The 25,199-nt window shown below is 39.8% G+C and overlaps 1 protein-coding gene across 3 annotated transcripts in view; it reads left to right on the forward strand.

Moving 5' to 3' along the window:
- gabrg2 (gamma-aminobutyric acid type A receptor subunit gamma2) overlaps positions 1–25,199 on the forward strand; it is a 64,949-nt gene that overhangs the window by 34,372 nt on the left and 5,378 nt on the right. For 2 of the 3 annotated variants that reach the window (XM_039777657.1, XM_039777658.1), the window contains exons 7-9: positions 18,008–18,160; positions 20,766–20,971; positions 22,622–22,645. In XM_039777657.1, the coding sequence (XP_039633591.1) occupies positions 18,008–18,160; positions 20,766–20,971; positions 22,622–22,645 (383 nt within the window). The remainder of the gene's footprint in view (positions 1–18,007; positions 18,161–20,765; positions 20,972–22,621; positions 22,646–25,199) is intronic. The other variant, XM_039777659.1, reaches the window with a different exon arrangement.

A 25,199-nucleotide genomic window follows, 5' to 3' on the forward strand; every position in this document is an offset into this window, starting at 1 on the left:
CTCTTATGATGAACAGTTAAGTTGAAGGTAATATTGTGTTTGGAGTGTTTTCCATGGGTTTAGTAGCTGCTATCCCCATTAGGTGACCGAGTGCTCTGCAATGGTGACAAAGAGGTGACAAAACACCATGAACCATTAGCTTTCACAGAAAACACATTTTAGAAATGTTTGATCGCAGTACAAGTTTGATACATACATAAAGAAACATAAAGTAAATGCAATGGCTTCTGCGATGTTGTTTATTATTTCAAATATCTCAATATAAATAGTCATTTTAGATACATAGTAGTAGTACTTAGTAGTACTTTTCACAAAGTGGCCATGGGATAAACTGAATATACCCAATCGTTCTGTACGTGTCACTGCAACGTAATGCTAACACACACACAGGGAGGCAGAGAGAGGGTTGCGCTGTGTACAGCACATGTGCGTTGCAAGATCAAATGCAGTGGTGCAAGTTGATTAAAAAAGAAGAAAAGAAAACTGCTGGTACATTTTCCTTCTGTTTAAATTAAAACACTTTTCAAGTGACAACATGAAAAGGCAATCTGTGTAGGAGGGTATGCTGTAGTGGAGAATTTGCAGGGTCCTTTGACTTTCTCACTCTGATCTGGTTTGTTTTTTCCACAAACAGCCATCTGCTCTCTTGTCAGAGCAGAGAACCTTGGGTGTGGCTGAGAGACCTCTTGTCTCATTTTTCAGTCAGTTTGGGTATCTGACCTGCTTCAAGATTCATGAACACAACATCTGTCTCAAAAATCAGTCAGTTAGGGCCTTATAATTACCCAGTCATCTGAAGTACTCGCCATTAAGCGTGTAGCGCTCCTCCTATGTTTTTAATTTGGCTTTTCAATTGAATTCATTATTTTGTCTTCTGCTGTTTCCTATCATTGTCAAAGTTGAATATGCAAACTATCTACATATCTGGTACAATGACATATTAGTTTTCCTCATTTTAATCATGTTATGTGAAGCAGTTAGGGCTGCATCTTTGCATGAAAGGTAACATACAAGTTAAAGTGTGGATAACCAAGCCTGAAGGGGGTCCCGCCGGGTTCGGACAAATACTTACAAATTTTGTTCTTTTTGTAGTGAAAATATAGTGTAAAATTAAATACAAATGATAGACATACTGTCTGTGTTAGGCTACTTCTTGTTCAGTGCTGGGCTTTGTTATTTATGGGACATACAGGCAAGCTGTGACCATGGCAACAACAACTGCTTGATAGGGTGACCTTCCTCCACAGCACTGTGGAGGAGGGTCTGGCTAGTCCACACAGCATTCCGGGATGGAAAAAAACGGCGGGCAGAGCCATGGTGCCGCTGCAAAATAGCCTCGAGAAGGAACTTGTTTTGGTGGAAAATGTCTACATCCGTTTTAGTCATGCAACAGAAAACTCTGATTGCACAGATAGTCTAGCTAGCTGTCTGGATTTACCCTGCAGAGATCTGAGGAACAGTTAACCATAGTACTCATAAATTGACCAGAGTTTAAAACAAAGAAAGCGGAAGGTAACGGACATCCAGCCGAAAAAGAGGGCCATCCGGCCAAATTTCTGGCGGCAACGAAGTAATCCCGGAAGTGGAACGTCGTGGATATAGACTATTATATGCGTCGGGCTCAGGTCATTTTGGACATAAAAACCAGAATGCTTGTCGGGTTGGTTACTACTCCCTGACTCGATTCGGAATCAGACAGAAAAATGTGGCCTGAGCCACACTCTATTACAAATAATACAAATATTAGTTGTTTTGTTTTTTATAACAAGGACAAACACTATAATGATGGTTGTTGTTGTTACAATGAGCTAAAGTGAAGCTTGAACACTGCAGCTGTGTCAACTGCTGCATTTTCTCATCTTGACTAAAAGGAGTGTTAGTAGTGGGGGCCGCCTGTAGACTATAAAGTAGTGAGTAGGGAGACTGTCCTTCAACCAGATGACCCTGGGCGCAAACACTCATTCTAGCATCTGCTGGTGTATATGATACTGCGTTGTCTACAAGCAAGACACTGAATCCCTGCCAGCTTAAGGGTTCTGTGTATTTGTCTGACCTGGACGGTTATAGTTAGTTTCAGTTATTGAATTTTTTTTAAATTAACCTTTTCACAGTATTCCAGTTAAAGCACTCTGTTGAATCATGTGCTTAAACTGGAATAATGTGAAAAGGGTCAGGTGAGGCAACAGAGGGACACATAATGGTAAGATGAGCAGACAGGCAGGCAGGTGAATTGGCCGGATCCAGACAATGAAGACTGTAGCAAATAGTCAGAGGAAGAGTTTCCCTCTCATTCTATTAGACAAGCCAGTCTCTCCCTGGCTCAACTTGTCTCAGTACTACTCTACTGCATTACTGTATCTGTGCTCGTATTCTCTGAGTATTTTTTTTTTTTTTTCAAATAAAAAGTGATACATGATTAAATAACGATTGAGTGAGATTGTTATTAAAAGGGGGCTGGGGCGGTGACATGCCATCTGCTGCTCTCATCCAGTTGCGTTTTAGGTTTTTTTTTTTTTTTTTTTATAAAGGCTATGTCGGTTTTTATTTTGTTTCTCTTCCCTCCCTCAGCCAGTGTCCAAAGGCTTGGTCTCTCAACATGTCACTTCGCATCAGAGCCGCCTGTACTGCCTGGAAGCCTATACCTGCATTTACAAACACACACACAGACACACACACATTTGCATGCATGCACACAATCTCAGGCCAATGAAGAGAAAGAAAAAAACATTCACTGCTGCTTATGACAAGCAAGGACCCTTAAAATGACACCAGTGGACAGAATAGAGAGAAACTAAATAGGAGGATTTTGAAGGTAGGACAGCCAAGGCCACTAGGTCCACAGCTAACGTAGCTGTTAAATTAACCTCAAAGTTAACCCCTCAGTGACTGGGTTAGGCTTGATGCTGTTGAACTGTTTTCTCACCCATCTGCCAGGCTGGAGTTCAGGGATGAAAATCATAGTGCAGACAAGGACAGAGAGAGAGAAAAAAAAAGGAGAGGAGGAGGGGTGACGGTAATAAAACGGAAATGAATGGTAGTTGTGGCATTTTATTGGTCCTGCAAAGGAAAATGAAACAACATAATCCATTTTGCAGTTTACAGAGGTCAAGTGTGTCAGGATGTGAGTCTTTGAGCAAAATGTGTGGATTTGCTGCATCTGAGGCTATATTTTGGGGGCTATATTTTGGTTACTTAGGTCTCAGTATAAGCAACATTATAAACTTGTACTCTCATTGTACGGATTATTGGTAGTTTTTTTTTTTTTTTTACAAGCAAATGATCATTAGAAACTGGTTTGCTTTTCGAGCTTCGACTCTGCAGTATCTGAAATGTAGTTTTACTTGGAAAGAAATATATGCACTGTGTGTTAAATGTAGTGACCTGAAATGGAAATGTACTAACACAATATCAGAGGCTGACAAAATATCAATGCCCACTAATTTGCATCCAAAACAGTTGTGTGGTTGCATTATTACATTATGGGTGAAAGTGTGTGATTGATGAGGAGGTAAAAGAAGATATATTGTGAGGGGAGAACCAAGATGAATGAGTGATTAGTTTTATCAAGAAATGGGTGATTAGTCATTTTGTCTAAAGCTACTGATTAATGTAGCCAGTGTGGTGCATTTACATTAACTATCAAATACTATCACAGGGATCTCTGTGAGGCTGTTAACCATCTTCCCAGCACATTAGTGGAACAAATGAGCTTAGAACAGCATTGCTTAGATTGCCAAGAAGCTTTTTCATTCGAGCATAAAGGGAATCAATGCCATTTGCTGTCTTTATTTCTTGTTATGCTACTAGCCTCTCTTTTCTCAGCAGTGCATCATGGGATTGTTTTAGCAGGACATGAGGTGCTTCATCTGAGCACAACTGTATGCTATGTGCATCAGCCAGTGGTGCATATTTGTGTGTTTGACAGTATTCAGAGTGCTTTGGTCTGCGCCTGTGTCCATGAATTGATGCATGTTCCTATGTGTCCATTTGCCTGCATGCACATTTAAGTGCATGCTCTCCATTGGATACAAGGTTTTTTTTTTTACATATTGAAAGCTATTCTTAGAGTGACCTTCCAAAAGCCATGCCGTGCAGCCCTGTTGTCTGTGTGCGCCAGCCTGTGTGATTCAGTTAGAGTGGAGAAAGCCCAGGGACACATCAGTGGCCCTCTCCCGATTACGAAGCTCCACAGTTTGCAGATGATTCCTTGATGGGGCGGATCTGGAGGCATTGTGGTTGAAAGGAAGTGGCCCGGCGAGAGGAAAACAGACAAACAACGCCCATGCACAGGATATATATATAAACACACTCATGTAAGCACAGTCACTCTCTGACATGCCAAAGGATTCCCCTTATATCATGGCAGAGTGCAACGTTGCTCTATCTTTAGGCCCTCTGTGCCGCAAATGGGGAGCTAGACCATAATTTAATCCTCAAACACACTTCACACACAACTAGAATAGATACCATTCAACAGCAACAACATTTTCTCTATCCTTCTTTCTGATATGTTGTTAGTTTTGTGTCAGGACTATTTAATGATTAGTTGGGTTTCATTGAGGTTGTGCTGCAATACCATTGCACAGCTAACCAAAAAAGCTGTTCCTTTAAGGAAATCCACTTAAAAAAGAGGTGGGACAGACATGTGACAATATTGTCTTGGCATCAGGAGGTTTGTGAAATCACCCGGTGGTGGTGTGTTAACAGGCACACCACATACGAGTTCAATAGCAGAAATCCAAAGCAAATTAAAGGGAATATGTTATCAAATTCCTCAAAACACAATTATGCCACCAAGACAGATGCCTGGTTTAATCAAGAAAGATCGAGGGAGACAAAAAGCAATAAAACCAAATTGCCAATCTTTTTTTATTGTTACTGAGACATTGCATCCCTGATCAAATAAAACACCTGTGGAAGCTCAAGCATATTGTGCAACATTATTCCAGTTTCCAATTTATACGTTGTCTTGATGAGTAACACTTCTTTCTCAGAATAATTCACAATAAATGTAAAAAGGAGATTCAATCAATATGAGATTGAAGAATATGCAGATGCATACCGAGCAAAAAAATTGTCAAATATTACTTTATGGTTGTATGTCAAGTAGGCTTGGGTAACGTTCACTTTTTTCCTCAATACCGGTACCTGGAATTCGGTTCCTTTTCTGCCTTTTCTGGTACTTTCCCTCTGTAATAAAAACAAAAAATCCCAAACCTATTTATCCTATTTACTTAAAACATTGTATTTATTTTGAACATTTTACACTCTCTCCTCCCAAACCCGTCCATACAATCTATCAAATAATTATTAATTTCCTACACTGCACTGTATCTTTTATTCTTCTAGCTGTATCTTATTCTATTTTATCCTGTTTTTATTTTCTATCTCTTTTTAAACTGCTCTTTAATGTTTTATGTAAAGCGTTTTGAATTTACTTGTTTCTTATTCTATGGCCACGAACTTCCACCTCCGGGATTGCTATATTCTGCTGGAAATTCCGCCGGATGTCACTCTTTTCGGATGTCCATTTTCGGATGTCCGTTACCTTCTGCTTTCTATGTGTTGTAATTCTAAACTCTAGTGGATTTATGAGGACCATGGGTAACTGCTCCTCAGATCTCTGCAGGGTAAATCCAGACAGCTAGCTAGACTATCTGTCCAATCTGAGTTTTCTGTTGCACGACTAAAACAATCTTTGAACCTACACGTTCCACCAAAACAATTTCCTTCCCAAGGCTATTTTGCAGCATTTTTCTTCCATCCCGGAATTCTGTGTGGATTAGCCAGACCCTCCTCCGCGGCGCTGTGGAGGAAGGTCTGGCAATACAAGACTACTTGTTGCTATATAAATAATAATATAATATATAATAATCCTCTGCCACAGAGGAAGTCTAACGTTAACCATACCACATTCATTTCTCAATAAATTGTTTTTTTCGTATAATTTAAGAAACTAGTGACTGGTGAAACTAGTGACCTGGAGCTGGTGCAACCAAAAAAACCTTGAGCTCAACGCTCTAAAGACAGTGGAGATGGTTGTGGACTTCAGGAAGAACCCAGCCTCACCTGCCCCCATCACCCTCTGTGGCTCCACAATTCCTGGGAACTATCATCTCCCAAGACCTCAAATGGGAGCTGAACATCAGCTCCCTTGTCAAGAAAGCACAACAGGGGACGGCCTCTAGCTCACCCAGTAAGAGCGCTCGCCCCATGTAGGCTGAGTCCTTGGCAGCGGCCTGGATTCGAACCCGACCTACGGCCCTTTGCTGCGTGTCATCCCCCATCTCTCTCCCCCTTTCATGTCTATCCACTGTCACTATAATTAAGGGAAAAGCCCCAAAAAATAATCTTTAAGGAAAAAAAAAAAAAAAGCACAACAGAGGATATACTTCCTAGCCTCGTGAGACCGTCCTGATCTCGCGAGCTCCAGTTTTCCACTCGCAGATCAGTCTGGCATCTTGAGATAGAGAAAATTTGGAGCCGTTAGCCAAACGACCGGGCCAATCAGCGTTGGTTTTGAGGTGGGTTAGGTGGTGATAGACAGATGGTTTATCCAATCAGCTAACCAGTATTTTCAGACAGTGGTAGCCCTAATTCTGTTAGCCGCTCGCTAATGCTTTTTTTTCTCTTGGATCCTTCTTTTGGAATATGGAGCGGGAACCTGAAATGGTGTCTTTTATTCCTAAATTCTCGTTACACAAACGGCAAATATCCTTTACCGACATGTTGCTTGCATGCTGAGCTAACGAGCTATGCTTTGCCTGCAGCAGCAGGGGCGGGCTTGTGGTTGTATTTTCATACGCTTCGTGGATCTGATTGGTTGATTTGGCCCGTCTATCACCAACATAGGTGATAGACCGATGGTTCATCCAATCAGCTAACCAGTATTTCCGCCCCTTCCCAAAAGTTCTCCAACGGAAAGTTCCCAGATGGATATGCCGAGCAAATGCGAAGCAATCCATCTGGCGGAGTCAGGTTATATACTTCCTGCGGCAGCTGAAGAAATTCAACCTGCCAATGACAATGATGGTGCACTTCTACACAGCCATCATTGAGTCCATCCTCACATCCTCCATCACCATCTGGTACGCTGCTGCTACTACCAAGGACAAGGGCAGACTGCAGCGTGTCATTCGATCTGCAGAGAAGGTGATTGGCCTGAAATCTACCGCCACTCCAGGACCAATATGCCACCAGGACTCTGAAGTGTGCTGTAAAGATTGTGGCTGACCCCTCCCACCCCAGCCACAAACTCTTTGAGCCACTCCCCTCTGGCAGGAGGCTGAGGTCCATCAAGACCAAAACCACACGCCACATGAACAGTTGATAAGGCCACTAGCCTTATCAACAAGGCCCGGAGCCCACCCTGACTCTCTCCACCTCTGGCTCCTCATGCCACTGTACCTACTCTGCTTTAGCATGCCTTTTACTACTGTTTAACTTATTTTATTATTTATTTACATTTATTTTATCATTATTAATACATACTGTGTGTATATGTTTATACTTATATTGTTTATATTCGTTTATATTTGAGAATGTGTGACATGCACTAACAACACCATGACAAATTCCTTGTATATGCAAAAAACATACTTGGCAATAAAGCCCTTTCTGAGTCTGAAAACAATTTTCCCAATTTCCCAGACCCCAGTGTCACAAATTCGCATTGCTTGTCTTGTCTGACCTAAAACAGTTTTAAATAGTTGACCAAAAATGAACCAACCTACTCATAGATGTATTATAAAATTTCATTATTTATTATACTGGTGTAAAGTTACATATCCTAATAAAAGTAAGTATATAAAGAGAAACAATGCTGTTGAATTCACATACAAGTACTGCACCACAGATGTAGTAATACTGGAAGTAGTAGTGTAAACATTATTAACAGAAGTAGAAGTAGTAGTAGTAGTAAAAGCAGTAGTAAGAGCAATAACTGTTGCAGTCAAGTTATTTGTAGTACCAGCGGGAGAAGTAATATTGGTCCAAGCATCCATTTCATCATACATTGCAGTATATGTGTGACTATCTTCCCTTCTGCACCTTCTGGCATACAAAGTTTCTCATTTGTCAAAATCTAAGACCAACCCCATCAACACCTTTCCGTGCTTCACACTGTAAAGGGCTTTACGCACGGGGAGCGATTGTCGCACCTCGTAATTAATTTTCAATGAGAGGTGAGCAGGCAGGTAGGGGGGCGCGGGCAGTTTGACAGGCGACACGAGAAGCAGGCGCAATCCTGCGAAACTGTCGCGTTCGTGCTCGTCACACGCACACACCCACCCGCTGCAACAAAAGTGTTGAACTTTTCCCTACGCATGCGACGCGCAGTGCAAATCAATGAGCAAGAGATGGATTCTTGCTTGTTTGTGAGTTCCCTAAAATATAAAAATGTTTTCTAAATAGTTAGAGCATTGGAATAAGACTGGATTTATCAGGTTTATTTAGCTAAATTCAGCTATCAACAATAACAGTCCGTGGTTAGGAAAGACTAGGATTACCACCATTTGTTATAAATCTAAATCTATACGATACCACAGTCAGCTAATGTCATTCAGTTGTACGGCAGGGATACAGTAGTGCACAGAATCGCGTTGATCCTCACATGAGGAGTGTAGTAGACCCCGCGGATCCATGCGAAGTGTCCAAGTGATCCAAGTGTCGCTCCCTGTGTCAAAAGCCCTTGACTGTGAGAATGATGTTTCAAAATGACAGCTGCACCAAGAAGTCAAGAATGACGCAAACCTCTAGAAACAGCATCTTAAACAGCTTTGACATGGTTTGGTATTGGCTGAACATCCTCTTCTTTTTTTCTCGCTTTCTTTTTTTTTTTATCTTTGCATCTCTCCGCCTTATGACCTCCATCTTTGCCTACCGGCATCTCAATCAAAAAACAGGAACCAACAACAACCTCCCTTATTTACGTCCACTTGCTGTGCCTTCTTTCTCTCTCTTGCAAATTGCATGACTTTAATTGTGTAGTCAATGTATTCCAGTGTCCTAGTTTTGCTGAAGCTCATATTGCAACTACAGTTGTGCTGTGGAAAGGTTTGGTGTCATTGAAGTGGAAGAAAAAAATATACATGATGAGGACATTTATATTCACATATTAAGGTGGAAGAAGTTACAGGAGAGGATCAGTGGGCTGAATATTATTCTATTTCTCAACCTTCACTCACTGTCTTCAATCCATATTCCTGTGTGCTACATGGTATGGCCTCCAAAACAGAACAAGCATCTATACAGAACAAAGAGCACTGACAATCTAACATACAATCAAATAAAATATAGTTCTCTAAATTTGCTCTACTCTGCTGTGCACCACAGGCACTCTTTTAAATGCAGGTGGTGGTCGATAGGGAGGAAAACAAGAGCCTTATTTTCCCAAAGCAATCTCTTCTTGTTTGGTGTGTGTGAGAGAGAGAGAGAGACAGAGAGATGAGCATGAGAGAGAGACAGAAAGCAATGGGGAAGGGTTGGGGGGGTTGTAAAATGTAGGACACGGGAATACACAGGGCACAAAATAAAAAAAATCATCTCTTTTGCAAGAGTGAACAGGGAAGACGGAGTGAGGTGGGGGGGGGTGTATAGAGCAGACACTTGTAAATGTGAATGCTGTTAGTGTATTGGGCGGGTTAGAATGTGTGTGTGGAGGATGGGAGAGGGGATGGAGGAGTGTAAATTGGTATTTAACTTCACAAAAGGAGGATTCTGGCTGAGTCAGAGAATTTTTCCTCCCACTCCTGCCCATCACAACTATCACCCAGAAGCAAGAGGGAGAACGCACAGAGAGAGAGGGGGATGAAGGGAGGGAGAGATTAGAGAGAGCAGCTATTATAGATACACAGTCGCACCGCGGCTAATGGATTGTTTCAGCGCTTCACCTTTTTTACTTCAGCAAAGATTGAGTGATCATCATCTGATAAAAAAAAACTGCAACGTAGTATTACTGTGATTAAATAACTTAATAAATACAAAAACATATAAATAACTAAAATCATGGGTAACCTATTGTGCATAATTTTCATCATATGTCTAATTTAAGATGGACTCATTTTTAAACAACATTAAGACTGGCAGTTTGAATTTAATTAATTCTACATTACCATTCACAACAGAGCATCAATTGAATACAATTTGCCCTTACTGTGTATTAAAAACAGATCAGTTGTGGAAGAAGTTGAAATGCCACAATGTAAAATATATTCTTTGACAAGTCCTGCATTAAACATTTTTATGTAAGTACTCTAAGTAAAAATATGGAAGTATTATCAGATAAGTGTACCTAAATAAGTAAAAATATTCATTATGCAAAATTACTCCTTTCCTATGGTTATATTATCATTTATGGTATATTACTGCTTTATTTTTACTGGTGGCATAATGTTTAAACAATATTTTCATGTTGTGGCGGGTGGCGCTGGAGCTGATTTAACTACTTTATATACTAGCTGTCAAATAAATGTAGTTAAGTAAAAATTACAATATCTTCTTGTAAAATGTAGTGGAGTATAAAGTAGCATAAAAATAAAGATTCAAATAAAGTACAGGTGCCTCAAAATTGTACTTAAGTACAGTATTTAATGTACTCAATTACATTCCACCACTGAAACAAACAAAGTAAAAGCATAGAAGCACTTCCCATACCGTAAGATCGCTGCAATACACAAGTACATGAATAGCTAGTAGCTAGTGTGTAGCTCTTAGAAAGTACACAGTATTACGGTTACTTGTAAAGTGGAACAAGATGGCTCCTTATTTTAGAGATATTTTTGCAGCCTAAATAGAGTTTTTATGTGTACTGTACATACTCACTTCTGCATGCACACACAAAATGGACAGTCTCTTCTTATTGAGACAGACGGAGCAGGTTTAGAGGCTAAAAACATTCAAAGTTGATGCCACTCTGTGGAGTTATTGTTCCTGGGCCAAGCCCTAAATTGCTCAATAAACTGTTATAAAGTTTGGTCCTAGATAATATTCTCACTCAGCATATTGGCCTTGTTTAATATTCTGCAACCCAAGGTTTCAAAGTAATTAGCCATAAGAAATAAGGACAGAGCAAATGTGGAACATCGTGTGTCTGGTAGGTTAATACATGGCATCGAGAGGATAAATCTCAGAATCGTAATAAAAACAGAACAAGCAGTTTCCCATTAATCGAAATGACACTGTTCAGTACATCTCCTGAATTCTAGGGAAGCACTTAAAACACATAAGTGCTTTTTTCTGTTATTGTGGTATTAGAACTCTGCAGAATCATTATTTATATGTCATATGTGGCATTTGATATTACCTTGCTAAGCTTGGAAAGAGCGTAGTGAATCTGTGCATTATGCTAATAGATGTCAGAGATACCTGTAAGTCTGGCAAAGGCTATAGTGAAATTAAATTTCAAGTCTTCTATGCTTGGACTTCGAAATGTACTACATTCAATGAAACTGTCCATGAATCTGTATGAGGGGATGCATGGCTCAAAGTAATGCTGGATCATACATGAAGTTAAGCACAAGGAGCACATTTGCTTATAAGCCTTATTGCACTGAAAATATCAATTTCTTTAAGTGTATGTGTGACTTTCTGGGAGTGCAGTTTTGGCAAAGCTTTGTGATTATTTAGCTACTTAAAAGAAAATGCTACTTAGTCTGAGTATGCGCAGGCATATATCAGTGCTGTAGTTTTGGGCAATTCATTCAGTGGGGTGAATATGATTAATTAGATTTCAAAGCATTAAACCAGGGATCCAAAACTCTAATCTGTAATAGCACTAAGCCATTGGCAAAGAATTGGGGACTGATTGTCTTGGCTTATACAGTGTTTGTCTGAGCTCATCCATCAAATTTAGATTTAAATAACATTGTTGCTTTTGTAAAGACCAGTACATTGTGCCATTAGAACTAAAAAAAAACATCCTAAAGATATGTTGTAATAGTGAGTTTTTCTTTTTTGTTACGCGACAGTATTTATGAACATTACATTGCATTACAATAAGTTGACGTGGCTTTAATCTGCACAGCTCAATGACTTTTTAATGCATAAAACCATGTCATTAACAGTTCAAATATTCTGGAACATCACATCATACAATTACAAAGTTTATATTCTGTTGTAACTTAAAAGTGGCATTTGGGAAGTACTTATGGGGTGCTGTTTTTGCAAAAGATTGTTACTCAGTTGTTAAAAAAATAAATTAAAAAAATACCTTTGGCCAGCACTCTGACATCATTGCCTCTTTTTCTATTTCAGCCACAGTGGTTATTACAACTAAAGCTAACTACTCAGTGCTTCTTCTATTTATTGCAAACAAATTACTGTTTCGGCTGTAACGCTCCCTTTTTGCTGAGGGCTTTTTTTCTGGCCAGTATCTTGCACCAGGTGTGTAGAGCAGAATAATGAAAGCTAAAATGTAAATTGGGTGTAGACTTGTGTTATATCACTGGGGGAAAAAGTCATAAGTTGCAAAATATTACTGAAAAATTGCAAATATTGTCCACATCTCCTTCTGACTGCTTGTCTTAACATATCAAGTAATCTGTCCACACATCTGTATATTTTAGGTTGTTCATTATATTTTCCTTTTCAAGCATATACACACAAATCCACGCTGAACAGATCCCATACCCAGAGACCTCTGGAAAGCTTTTTGTCTTATGTGCTTATCTGTAGTTTTTTTTTTCTTTTGTCACGGCATCACACACAGCATCGCATTCTCTCTTCTCCTCTCCTTGCATTTCCTTTTCCAGAAATTAGCCGTTTAATTTAATTAGCATTTTAATCTGTCCTTTTAATAGAAGCACAAAAGAGACAAATAAGTCTAGCCATTAGTGTTGTGACTGTTTAGTGAGGATAAGTCCTGTCACCTGGCCAAAATAGAACAGAAAAAATAAAAAGAGTTGATATATTAAAAATGGCAAAAAAGGAGAGTGAGAGTTGAATTTTAGAACTTGGAACTTATGTAATGAGTGTGAATAGCGTCTCTCCTCAGTTTGTAAATAAGAAATAATGAAGCCATTTTTAGACGAAGTAAGCTGGAACACGGATAATAGACTGCGAGAGAAGTGAGAGAAGTGGCTTGTGTTGGCCTTATTTTTAATTACATGGTGTTATGAAAGTAAAATTCACTAATGGAGTTGTCTTAAATTTGCTAGAGAAGTACAACAGTTTAGGTGAGGACAAGAAATAAACAAGATGTGTGTGGCCTGAAATAAGATTTAACACCAGAAAGTGTGGGGTTTTTTTTAGGATGGAAGCTGAGCTGTATTGGAACTGTCCCATGGTCTGTGGGGCGCTTTGTGGTGATTAGATTGATTCCAAATTTGTTTGTTAATATACACCACTAAATCCCAGTTAGAACTGGGCCATACGTTGGCAACTGTTAAAATGTTTACCAAACTTGGGGCCCTGTATTATATAAAGAGATCCGTACAGCTAACTTGGGTGGGTAGTACTCCTGCATAGAAATACTTGTTGGTTTCTGTGTGACAAAATGGGTTGGGGAATGAATGTTTGTGTGTGTGTGTGTGTGTGTGTGTGTGTGTGTGTGTGTGTGTGTGTGTGTGTGTGTGTGTGTGTGTGTGTGTGTGTGTGTGTGTGTGTGTGTGTGTGTGTGTGTCAAAAGGGGCGTGTTGTTTACTTTATCCCGGGGCCCCCACATGATAGCATGTGACATCGTCATCTAAAAAAAAAAAAAAAATCCTGTAAACATCCTTGCTCAGTAATTTGAGAGCTATTAGTGTGTAGAGAAGGATAATCATCTGTCCCTGTCACATTCAACACAAAGTTAACAACAAGGCAATCAAACTCTGCAGACTCCTGTCTAGTGTTTAATCATGCTGCTGTGTTCCCGCAGTTACTCACCATGACAATGCTGTGCCTTTTTTGCCGTGACATCATCTTGCCACTCGCTGTCGGGCAGGAATAGCTGCAGTAGCCTGTGGAGGCAAAATGCAAAGCCATAGTTACTAGTTAATCACTGGCATATAGCCCCTAGTCATAGTCAAAGAAAGTGGACAGCAGTTCTCTTTAACTATTGTTGACTCTGGCAAGCAGCCATGGCATAACCCTGGTCATTAGCAAAGCTCCTGTCTTTCTTACCAACACACACATGCACAATTGCATCTACTGTCACCTCTGATATAGATGATCTTTGACAGGAGAGGACCTCAGTAAGACAGCCTGTCAGCGGCTCTGCAATGTGTCTGGCTCGTCTCCCTTCATTGGATGGCCAGCATGTGCCTCGGGTCTCTCCTGCCCATTCATATCCACACCAATTTACAGCATGGCTGCCTGCAGAATGATATTCACATGTGACAGTTTTTTTTTTAAATTCTGGTCAGCAATCCTCAATTACCATGTTTCATTCCCATAAAATCCCCTATGGCTATTCTGCAATAATGTACAGCCACATTGGGAGTAACATTCCTTCTCACAAGTTCAATACTCTCCCTTCAAATACAGAATATTGTTGCAATTTCTGAATTCTAATAATATAACATCCATGTGTTTGTGTATTTCCACCACTGTAGAAGGCTCATACTGGAAGAATTATCTTCTTTTTTTCCCCGCTCTGCTGCGTGTATCTAAATTCTCTTAGTGTGTTGTCTCTACGGCTTTTAACACCAAAGATACACTGTTTTCTGATGAATGATCATCCCCGGCAAGTTTTTATTGCTTTTTGTAGATTACATCAGATTGTAGTAAATCACTTTTGCCAAGGAAATGTGTGATCCTAATAGAAATGCTTCAAACCATATCTTAATGCAAACAATAGTTATGTTTGCTGTTGTGTGCATAGTACATTTTTCACACAGCTGTCGTCAGCATTTTTTATTCACAAAGTATAAACCGAAAGGACTGGATTGAGTTGAGAGCAATGTAATGAAAGTGATAAGATGATAGGATTTGAGAAATTTAAACTTTTAGGAATTTTGATAACAAAGTAGCAAAGAAAAAAGGCCCAATGGAAGGCCTTTACAGAGATCTGTACTCTTTGTGTGTTCTTGTTACTGGAGAAATAAGTACATGAAATTTAGTTGATGATTATGAAAGACTTAAAATAAATACTACACTAAATTTGTTGTAGGATCATAGGAGATGTGGCCGTTTTTGGATACATGCGAAAGGCTGTGAGATCATATCATCCCATGTATGGCAGCTTCTTTATATTCACTGGTGATCCACAGAAGGAACATTTGACCTTAGTGGTAATAGCCTTGAAGAAAAGAGCTTTCTATAGACCCTGTGAAGATAGAGTATGAACACGCCTTCATCTGCTGAAGTTGACAGATAGGGAGTTCTATCTCAAGTTAATTTGAGGGCTCCCATTAGGAGGAACGCAGTCACAAAGGCTTGAATGCTTTGATATCCCAGCTGCAGTCTTATGAGAAATAAACAGGGACCTTTTGATCCCACACACAGACATGCATTCGTACATGTGTGAAACACCATCTACCCTGCCCATATCACACATTGAAGTGTACAATAATGCACCGAAAAACCCAACGGTTCTTCCAACTTGAAGAAAATGTACAAATGTTTTTTTTTAAATTGAACAAACAAAACAAAATCAGTTTGCGTGTATGTTCGGGGGTTTTAAGCTGACGCGACAACAAGGCATTCTGTGGGGCGAAGGGAAACACTATTGCCAATAATGGTGGATAAAGCTGATGTGATCAAGAGTGGAGACAGAGGGACAGCTCCATAAACTGCTTTAATTGGGGTAATATTAATATTTAAACCCCTGTGTTTAGGATTCCAAAATATCTATAACATTGGTGACTCCTAGTGGTGACAATGCACCACTAGCGCTACACCCACACAGTTTTCACCAGGATTGTATACTTTTTTTTACAAACATAAACATATGCCATCAGAATCATTTGAAAGATGGGAGAATCAGATAAGAATTTGACACTTTAAAATCCACTCAATTACAAATAAACAACTTGTGAAAAATGTCACATGTTCACACAGTCCACTGATTGTGTTGGGACTGTTTATCTGGAGCACTAAACTGTTTGCTCCGCGTACGGTAATGTTGTGAAATCCCGGCCAGACACTTAAACCAGTAAGGGAACTGGAAGCCATTTTGTTTTGAGAGGAATCAGGAAGTCATTAACAAACGTATGCATTACTACGGAGTTATAATGGCAGGCATGCTGATACAGATACATCAGTCTACCAGAATGGAGGCCATTGGTCGATAAGAGCTTCTCAAAGTGTCTTCCTGGCAAGTGCTGTGGCCTATAATGAAACTTGGGAACAGACGGAAATAGGCGTACGGCATGAGTGTGTAACACCAGCCGACCTCACCCCTGTGGTGGAAATTCCATTATCATTAAGAGTCCGAGGAAATGTGAAGGAGGCTTTGTGCTGCTGACTGAGCTGGAATAAGTGTATTAACCGGCAGTTTCTCAGCTGTCAGGGGTCTCGGTTTTGGGCCCCTGCTAATGTAATGTTAATAAAAACAAAATAGTGGGCTGTGGGACCCCTGAGAGCAGCCTTCATGTGTCTCCCGTACTCCTACAAACCAAGCCGGCACACTGTAATATATGATGCACCCGCCTGCATCAGCAGAAAACACGTGGTGAAATGAACAGTTACGGTTGTGCTGCTGGGGTTATTGCACTTGGTTTATTTAATGATGCTATCAATGGATGGGTGAACAGAGGTGCATAGTGGGATGGATCACAAAGACTTGGTCCCTGTCCAGACACTACGAAGACTCACTCACACACAGAGTGCACATGTTCGCAGACATAATAAACACTGACAGTCTCATCTCTTTCCCTCTCTGTCTCTCATTAACACACAAATACACAGATGTTGGCTGTTTTTCAATAAACTGCATAGGTGTTGTGCGCATGAGGAAAATTATTAGCCAGCTGTTCAATCCCCAGCTGCAGAGACTACTCCATGTGCTGTGGGTGCTTAAACACATGCACACACGCACACACACACACACACACACACACACACACACACACACACACATATACACACACACACACACACACATTAAGAGTAGCTACATAGCTGAGAAGTGTAGGTTTGTGCCCTGCAGGTTACAAGCCACAGCGAGAGGCCAGGGGAGGTTTCCGACACCGTTAACAGTCTAAAGTTAATCAATTATCAGACAACTGACTGAGCTGGAGGCCAGGAGTGAACTGCCATTAAACAGACAGACAGGTACATTGGTAGACTGCTAAAGAGGGCAGTAACTATTGGCAAGCATTGCTGCATTGTCGAGGTGGCAGGAATACTATTGGATTGTGTGTGTATTGAGTTTGTTCTTGTACATGCCTATCTTTCTGTTTGGTCCTGGTTGAATTCACCCTCCTTGCATGTGCGTGTGGTGCAAGAGGGTGCATGTGCACGTGCATTCATGCTTAGCATGCATTTTAAACAAGCAGGCCGGATGATCCATATTGTCAGGGTCAGGGCTATCTGGACTTGGCTAACCTCAACCTCTTAACACCCAACATCTGTTTGGGTCAGACTGCCAGCCTGGATGCTAGTGTTCATGGTCCAGCTAACTACTGGCAGGAGACAAGGGTTTGTGTGTGTATCCAAGCAAGTCCAGCGCTAGCTCTCTGAAACACTCCATTTCCTTTAAGATCTCGAGTTGCCTTGGGCAGACATGCTGTGAAGATTTTGGTTCCACAACATTATGTATTGATTAGCCCATGACTTAACAGTTTTTTTTTTTTTATCCACGCTTGGTGTTTCTGTGTTGACAGCCTTCTTTGATCACAGTACGATAATGTGCCGTCATTCTTTTGAACTTTCTCAGTGCACTATATGTTAGATTAGCTTGTCCTTGCATTCTTGTATGGACTGTGAACATTAATACTCAAGATGAATCACTTAGCATTTTTTACACTTATGTAATAAAGAAAATTCTATCCTGCATATAAACTTTACATCCCGTATGTTTTGTCATACATTCTACAATGCCCTCACTCTCTTTATTTCTGTTCTCCTGTTATTTTTCTCTCTCCAGGAGACTATGTGGTGCTGACCGTCTTCTTTGACCTGAGCAGGAGAATGGGCTACTTCACCATTCAGACCTACATCCCATGCACCCTGATTGTTGTCCTCTCCTGGGTCTCATTCTGGATCAACAAGGATGCAGTACCTGCCAGAACATCATTAGGTAAGAAGGAAAAAAGAAAAGTTAAAGTTATTTCTGCCGCTAGATTTTGACCATATGATGTATATGCTGAAATCAATTTAAAAAAGTAAGGTCAGTTTGCACAAATAATAATAAAAATAAAAAAATATATTTTACATTTAATTTCTTTTAGACCCCTTATCTATCTCTGTGACTGCTCATAAAGCCTTGACAGAGCCTTTGCTCTGGTTCATTTTTATAATCAGTCGACCTAGTCCAAACACACATATGCTGCCATTACACCAGTGAGGTTCATTAGCCATCCTGGCCTTAATTACTCTCTTCTGTGAAACACATCAAGAACCCTGTGGTGGTCACACACCACCTCAAATTGAAAAGCAGTTGGCTTAAGCTTCCTCTTTCCTGCCCTTCTCTCCTTTCCTTTTGTCTTTTCCTTCACCATTCTTCCTCCTCCTCTTTTCCCCTCTGAGACAGGGCAGCTGCTTAGGAATCTAGTCCATCTTGATTAGAAGAGCCTATGCTGGCACATATGTTTTCATGCATGCCTTAATGAGGCATTAATTATGCAATACAGCAGGGAAGATGCAGAGATGCAGCCTCAGCACAATAATAATGCAGGTGGCCTCTTCTCTGAATGCAATGAGCGGACACAGAAGGAAAAAAGAGGGAAAGAGTGAAGATTTCAAGGAAATTTGTCAGCTTTTGAACTTGCCCTTGGCGTCCAGTGGACATCCTCAGAAGTTCACTCGTGAAGCAGTTTCATACACATTGCTTAGTCAGCTTTACTTTTGGCCCCTTAAGGCTCTAAATCTTGACCTCAAGTCAATGTGATGTGATCATTAACGAGCATAAATGAATGTAAAACAATCCCTGCAGGCAGAAAACCTCATTCTACCTCACTATCACCGTTAATGTGTCCATCATTAATCTCTCGAAAAAATAGGTAGTTTTGTTTTCCTCCTGCTTATGCAGCTCCAGACATGATTTTCAGTCGAAATAATAACACTATAAATTCCCTGCTAAAATTGTACTAAGAGTAAAATATCTTAATTTCCTTTAAAAGATGATGCAGGAGGTACAGGAAGCCAGGTAGTTAGGACGCGGATTAATGCAGATGACATCATTCTTCCTTCAATGCCATCCAGAAATATATCAATTCACTTGCTATACTGCAATGTTAATCTTGACACAGACTGATGCCTTTCAGTTCATTTTAAATTTAGACATAAATCGTCTCCCATGCACAATATAGACAAGTCCTCTTAAGTATGGTCTATTTAAAGGAAGGAGGCGGTCTTAGTACTTGCTTGTTTGTTGGTGTTAAGTGGTTGTGATGATGCTGTTGGTAATCTGTTGTCGCAGTGTACTTAATATGTAATGTACTTATAAACACATTTCTTCATCATGTGACATCACCCTGCCTCGATCTACATTATCATTGGAGACAGAGCAAGTAATGGGAGAAGGTTACCAGATGGTGGATAAAGAAATGTTTAATGTCAGTGTGGTGGTCAATGGCAGCTAAACTCGTGAACCAGTAAAGTATGTGGTTTAAGGGGACAGTAAAACAGCTGTTCACTCCATCGTCATGAGCGTCTAACTGCAAGAGCATGCAATTAAACAGCCAACATTAATCCTCTTAATCCTCTCTCTCTCTCTCTCTCTCTCTCTCTCTCTCTCTCTCTCTCTCTCCTATATATATATATATATATCTGTCTCTCTCGCTCTCTCTATATATATATATTTATATATATAAAATTCATAATTTCTGTTTTTCTGTTAAAACCAAAATTTCTTCTGTCACAGTTTTGTAAGTTATTGTTGAACTAAATAAACCGGGACATTTTTAAAATAAAACGATTAAAAAAATAAAAACATAAAAAACATCTGTCACACCTTCCATCATATTGAGCTTCAACAATAATTACACTAATACTCCACAGATTTTTTTTTTCTTCTTCTAGGCAATTCATACTGTATATTTTTAAATAAAAAATTCATATCCTACACTGACACATTTTGGAGCACATGTTCCTTAGTTGAAAAATGTATGAGCACATATGAATTTAAAAAATGTATATTTAACACCGAAAAACTGGTGCACAATCTGTAAAAAAATACTAAAACATCCAATCCAAGTTTAAATCTCAATTAGGACTTCAGCTTGTTTCAGCTTTCCTCCAACTGTGAAACTATTTTGGGGAGAATTATCATATTAGTTACAAATGCAATAATTTTGTATCAATTATTCTTTAAGCACCTATAAGCCATGAGCATCATGCACATCACATTCCACTTCATGACAGATTTAGGAACACATTAAGTACAGAAAGATGCTTGTATTATTGTTATACCTAACGTTGTGTTGCCTTTTTTAATATTATGTACAACATGGCAAGTTACTGTTAACAACAGATGTAAGAAAGGCAGACATTTTGGTGTGGGACGTTACTACTACAATATAAAAAAAACTATTTTAGAGCATTTTGTTAAGCTGACATAGTAATGCAGAATGTGAAAGTGGCACCTACAATTGAGCTCTATGCAGAAGTGAGTCTGGCAGTGTGGCAGTTGTCTTGATTTCGAGCAGATCTAATTTTCTCTGTTCTTTCCCATCTCACACCAGGCATCACCACTGTGCTGACCATGACCACGCTGAGTACTATTGCCAGGAAATCCCTTCCAAAAGTTTCCTATGTGACCGCCATGGACCTGTTTGTGTCTGTCTGCTTTATCTTCGTCTTCGCCGCACTCATAGAGTATGGCACGCTGCACTACTTTGTCAGCAACAGGAAGCCTAGTGCCAAAAAGGACAAGAAGAAGAAAAACCCGGTGAGCATCTCTCTAACTGAAGTGATGTTTTTGTTTAAATTAAGTTTTTTGAGGTTTCAGAGTCTGACCAAGAGAGGTTGCTCAATTGTACCTAGTAGCTACAAACATTTTAATTGATGCACTATATATTTGTGTAATATCTTGATGTAATACATTTACAGTGTTTACAGTAACCTTTGGTGAAATGTCAAGTTCTCCCTACATGCTCTCTGTTCCTCCTCCACTGTATTACGGTACAGGGATTAAGTCTTAGAAAAAAGCTATACACTGTTTCCTAAGGGAGCGTCTTCCCAGGGGCCACTACAAAAATTACTCAATGAGCGAGGCATGCAGCTCAAATGTTTTTGTAATCCGTCACATATCTGTTACAGTTGTAACTGTCACATGACAGGAAAGCTGGAGTCATGTGGGCCTTAAATCCCTCAAGAGATCATGGCAGCTCGGTTAAAGGGCTACTCTCACCATATATATGAGCACTTATAGAGCTGAGAACGTTTACTCTCAACAGCAAGACTAGCACATCTCCATAATCAGCTAAATTTGGTTTATGGTTCTAGGAATGAAAGATTTTGCATGGCAAATTGTTCAGATCTAGTACTTGAAGTCTGCTTGGTAAAAAAAAAAGTTAGTTCTTTTGCTTTTTTATAACTAGACCAAGTTGCAATACTTTTGAAAGGGTTGTAGGTAACTGAAATCCATTTTTGAAGTCATGGCATTTTTTGGGGAATTGGACTTAAAGGATATTAAATCTTAAACCTTTAAGTATACTGTGCTTGGGTGAACAGGAGTATTGAACTGGAATGTGGGGCGCTCTAGTTTCAGCCTCTGTAACTAAGGTTTTGCACATGGTCTAGCTGTCTTGTGGACGAATATGATGAAGTGGAAGGTGTAATGCCAGTTTGCCATCTCAGAGGGGCTTTTCTAGGTTCTCTGCATGAATTCCCGAGATGTGGGAAGGAGAAAGTGGGAAAGAAAAGGAGATCTTTGATGAAATTCTTTTGATGTTCCTGAATTGTTAAAAGGATGGGAAAAATAGGAAATTCGAGGAAATCTAAATCAAGAACTTCGAAAGTTTCTCTTACTATTTGTAAGCTTATTGGGTACACATGATCTTCTTAAAATGCAGAGGGATTTATGATTATCAGATGTCCTCCTATCAGTTGATTTTGTTTCTTTTAAGTTTAACGACATACATTACAACGTTTGTTGAATGCCACATACTGGAACTGATAACAATGCTTAATGAAGTGCTGTGTAAGACAAATGACTCCATCTTAATGTGAAAATGTAATGATGTCACACTCACAGGGAGTATTTGAACTCTGCATTATGGATAGTGTTTACTTAATCTCTCCAGTTTTGCATTTGTAATATTTTCTAAGGTGATGCTGGTGTAAGAATCATGTGAGATACATATATCCCAACATGCATCTTCCCTGTGTCTGTTTGTAACATGTAGGTCTCTACAGTATATTTATTCTCTTTCCATTTTGAGTTACAAAGTAGAGTGATTGTAAATTTCACAAATTATCTTGTGTTTGTTTATTTTTTCTATTGATGTTTTTTGTTCTCTGTTTACATGTGTTCTATGTTTTTTTTTGTTACTCTCTTTCAATTCCACGTATTCTTTGTTTCCTGTCTGGACAAAAGCTCCTCCGGCTCTTTTCCTCAAAGGTATATTGCCTGTGTCTGACTGCATGTGTCTGCTGCATTTTGGCTCTTTGAGCCCTCAGCACCTCACTGCTTTTCTGTCTGTTCTCCAGCAGATACACCTCTCTCTATCCCCTCTTTATCTACCTGCATTCTTACTGTACTCCCCATCAGTTACTAAATAGGTATCAGAGATAATATTAAAAGGGGCGCTCTGCAGTGCACAGCGCGAAGGCAGCCAGCCAGACGTACTTATGCAGTTTTCTAAAATTAAAATAAGCATCCCACACATCCCGTGTCCAGAGGAATGTAATAGTCCAGGCCCAGCGTGGACTCATTCTGGCTCCCTCTGTCCTGTTTCACTCTTTGTTGTTGTTGTAACCACAGTGAATTAGCAGCCACTGCAACAGCTTCCTGTTCTTTCCCTTCTCCTGCCAGTAAATCTATACCTGCGTGTTTGCTGGGCTTCTCAACCTGACGCTTCCTACAGAGTCAGCAGAGCCTTAACAGACTGAAACAGACAACCCCTGCACCGTGATGAGTCTAATTAGAGTTGGAGTTCCAATCAGAAGATTAACACATGTTAATCTTTAAACACCCAAAAAGCATCCAGAGTGGGTGGGATCTAGTAAAGATCTAAATTTAAAGTAACACACAAGTCAAGACAAGATAATCTGCTTTTCCATATAGTGATCCACATCAATATTTAACTGGGAGGAATATTTTTAGGGTCAGATCTGTTAGATTTTCAGGCTAGACATGAGTCTAAATGTACTGCTGAAAAATTCACCTTTATTTTAACACAACTTAAGACAGATAACCAAGGGATCCTCCAGCAATGTTTCCACCTTTTGTCTTCTCTGAGAGGTTGTCTACTTTCAGCCAGTTAAAGTTGCCAATGCCACTGTGTTGTTTCTTTGTTGTTTTTTTTATTTATTTATTTTTTGCTAACACTGACACAGCACAGCCCAGCTTGACCAGGCCATGTGGCAGGATGCTGTTAATGCTCCTTCTGCTTGAGCTTCCACTGCGCTACCTCCAGTGCAACCGATCCCCTTTGAGAACTGAGTCATAACCTCTTCTGCTAATCCCCTCATTACATCAACATACTGTCCGTTAAGGACAAAAATCCTGAAACTAACCAGTATGTTGTTTTGTTTGTGGTTATGTATCGTTATCAAAGGGACTGCAGGTTTGTGCACTAGTGCTGGGCAAGATGAGTAGTCGTAGGGAATGAACAGTTCAATCAAGTTTAAGTATTTTAAGCTTGTTTGTGAATGCATGCTTACAGCAGATAATGTTACTGTGTGTTTCAACCCGTTCTCACTCCCAACTCGTAAAATACGGACGCTTGGGCAGTGCCTCTCAGCGCCAAATACGACGCAAATAGCACCCTTCAGCATTTGTATGGAACGCACCGGGCAGGGCAGAAGCTCCACATCGCTTTAAGAAGACCTAGTATTAAGAGCAGCGGTAGCGAGTAGTATAAAACCCCGAAATTCCGCGAACGGAGGCTGGTTGGTGGGTTAGTGGATGGGTCAAACAACACAGGACTTTCCCCCCACAGCAAGCATGCCTAAATGGGGCCAAACCATTAAAAAAGTATTTAATGTATTGTGATGTTTGTTGCAATTAAAAAACAACAGATTAACACAACATAAATATATGCTGTAAAACCCATTTGCAGTGCTAGTACAGTCATTTATATAATATTGTTTAAATTAAAAAGACAACACATAAAGAACAAGCTAAATGACAGCTACTGGCACTTTCTTGAGGGAAAGTGGTGATGGGAAATTCTTAGAAGTATGCGCGACTCACCCTCTTTTTTTAAATGATGAGCTTGACAACCTAGTTCAGTGTTTCTCAAATGGGGGTATGCATACACCTAGAGCTACTTTGGAGTAGGTACTAAGATTTTTTTATTTAAAAAGTACTAGTGATGCATAATTCCTAAAATTATACACTATAGTAATGAATTAATTTAGTGATTGTTAATATTTTAAATGTACTGTAGCTTTTAACTGTTTTTCAGTTACAATATTGTTGTTGTAGTAAATCTGAAACTGATGGGGCAGTGCTGTATTGTGCCTTTTTATATAGCTAGGCTTTTTTTTCCTACCCAATATGTTTTGTGCTGGTCAGGGGGTACTTGGATGAAAACATATTTCAAAGGGGGTACATTATTGAAAAAAAGTTTGAGAACCACTGCCCTATTTTATCAGCAAGGTCAAGGAATCTCTGCCAAAGGGGGGGAAACATTTAATCTGCCAAACAGCCGGAATTCCAATTTGTGCAAAGGTAGCATGGTATTTCAAGATAAAAGCTGATGAAAACAGACTGTTTGAATTGTAATTGTCTCCCTTTAGAATGACAGAGCCACAAAACTCACTGATGTCACTGTCCTATTTTAGCAATCATTTATCACAAAAAAAGGCATGTGCCCTTCAGTGGTGAGCACAGTTTGAAAAGGAGGTTTATTTTAACCCATTTAGTGACCGAAAGAGTGGTCTGGAGAAATATTGAGCTGTGTGCACATGCTCCTCCCTAAGCTTAGCTTTATGATGCATCATTAGCC

Source organism: Perca fluviatilis, chromosome 16 (genome assembly GCF_010015445.1).
Source record: "Perca fluviatilis chromosome 16, GENO_Pfluv_1.0, whole genome shotgun sequence".
Taxonomy (NCBI): Eukaryota; Metazoa; Chordata; class Actinopteri; order Perciformes; family Percidae; genus Perca; species Perca fluviatilis.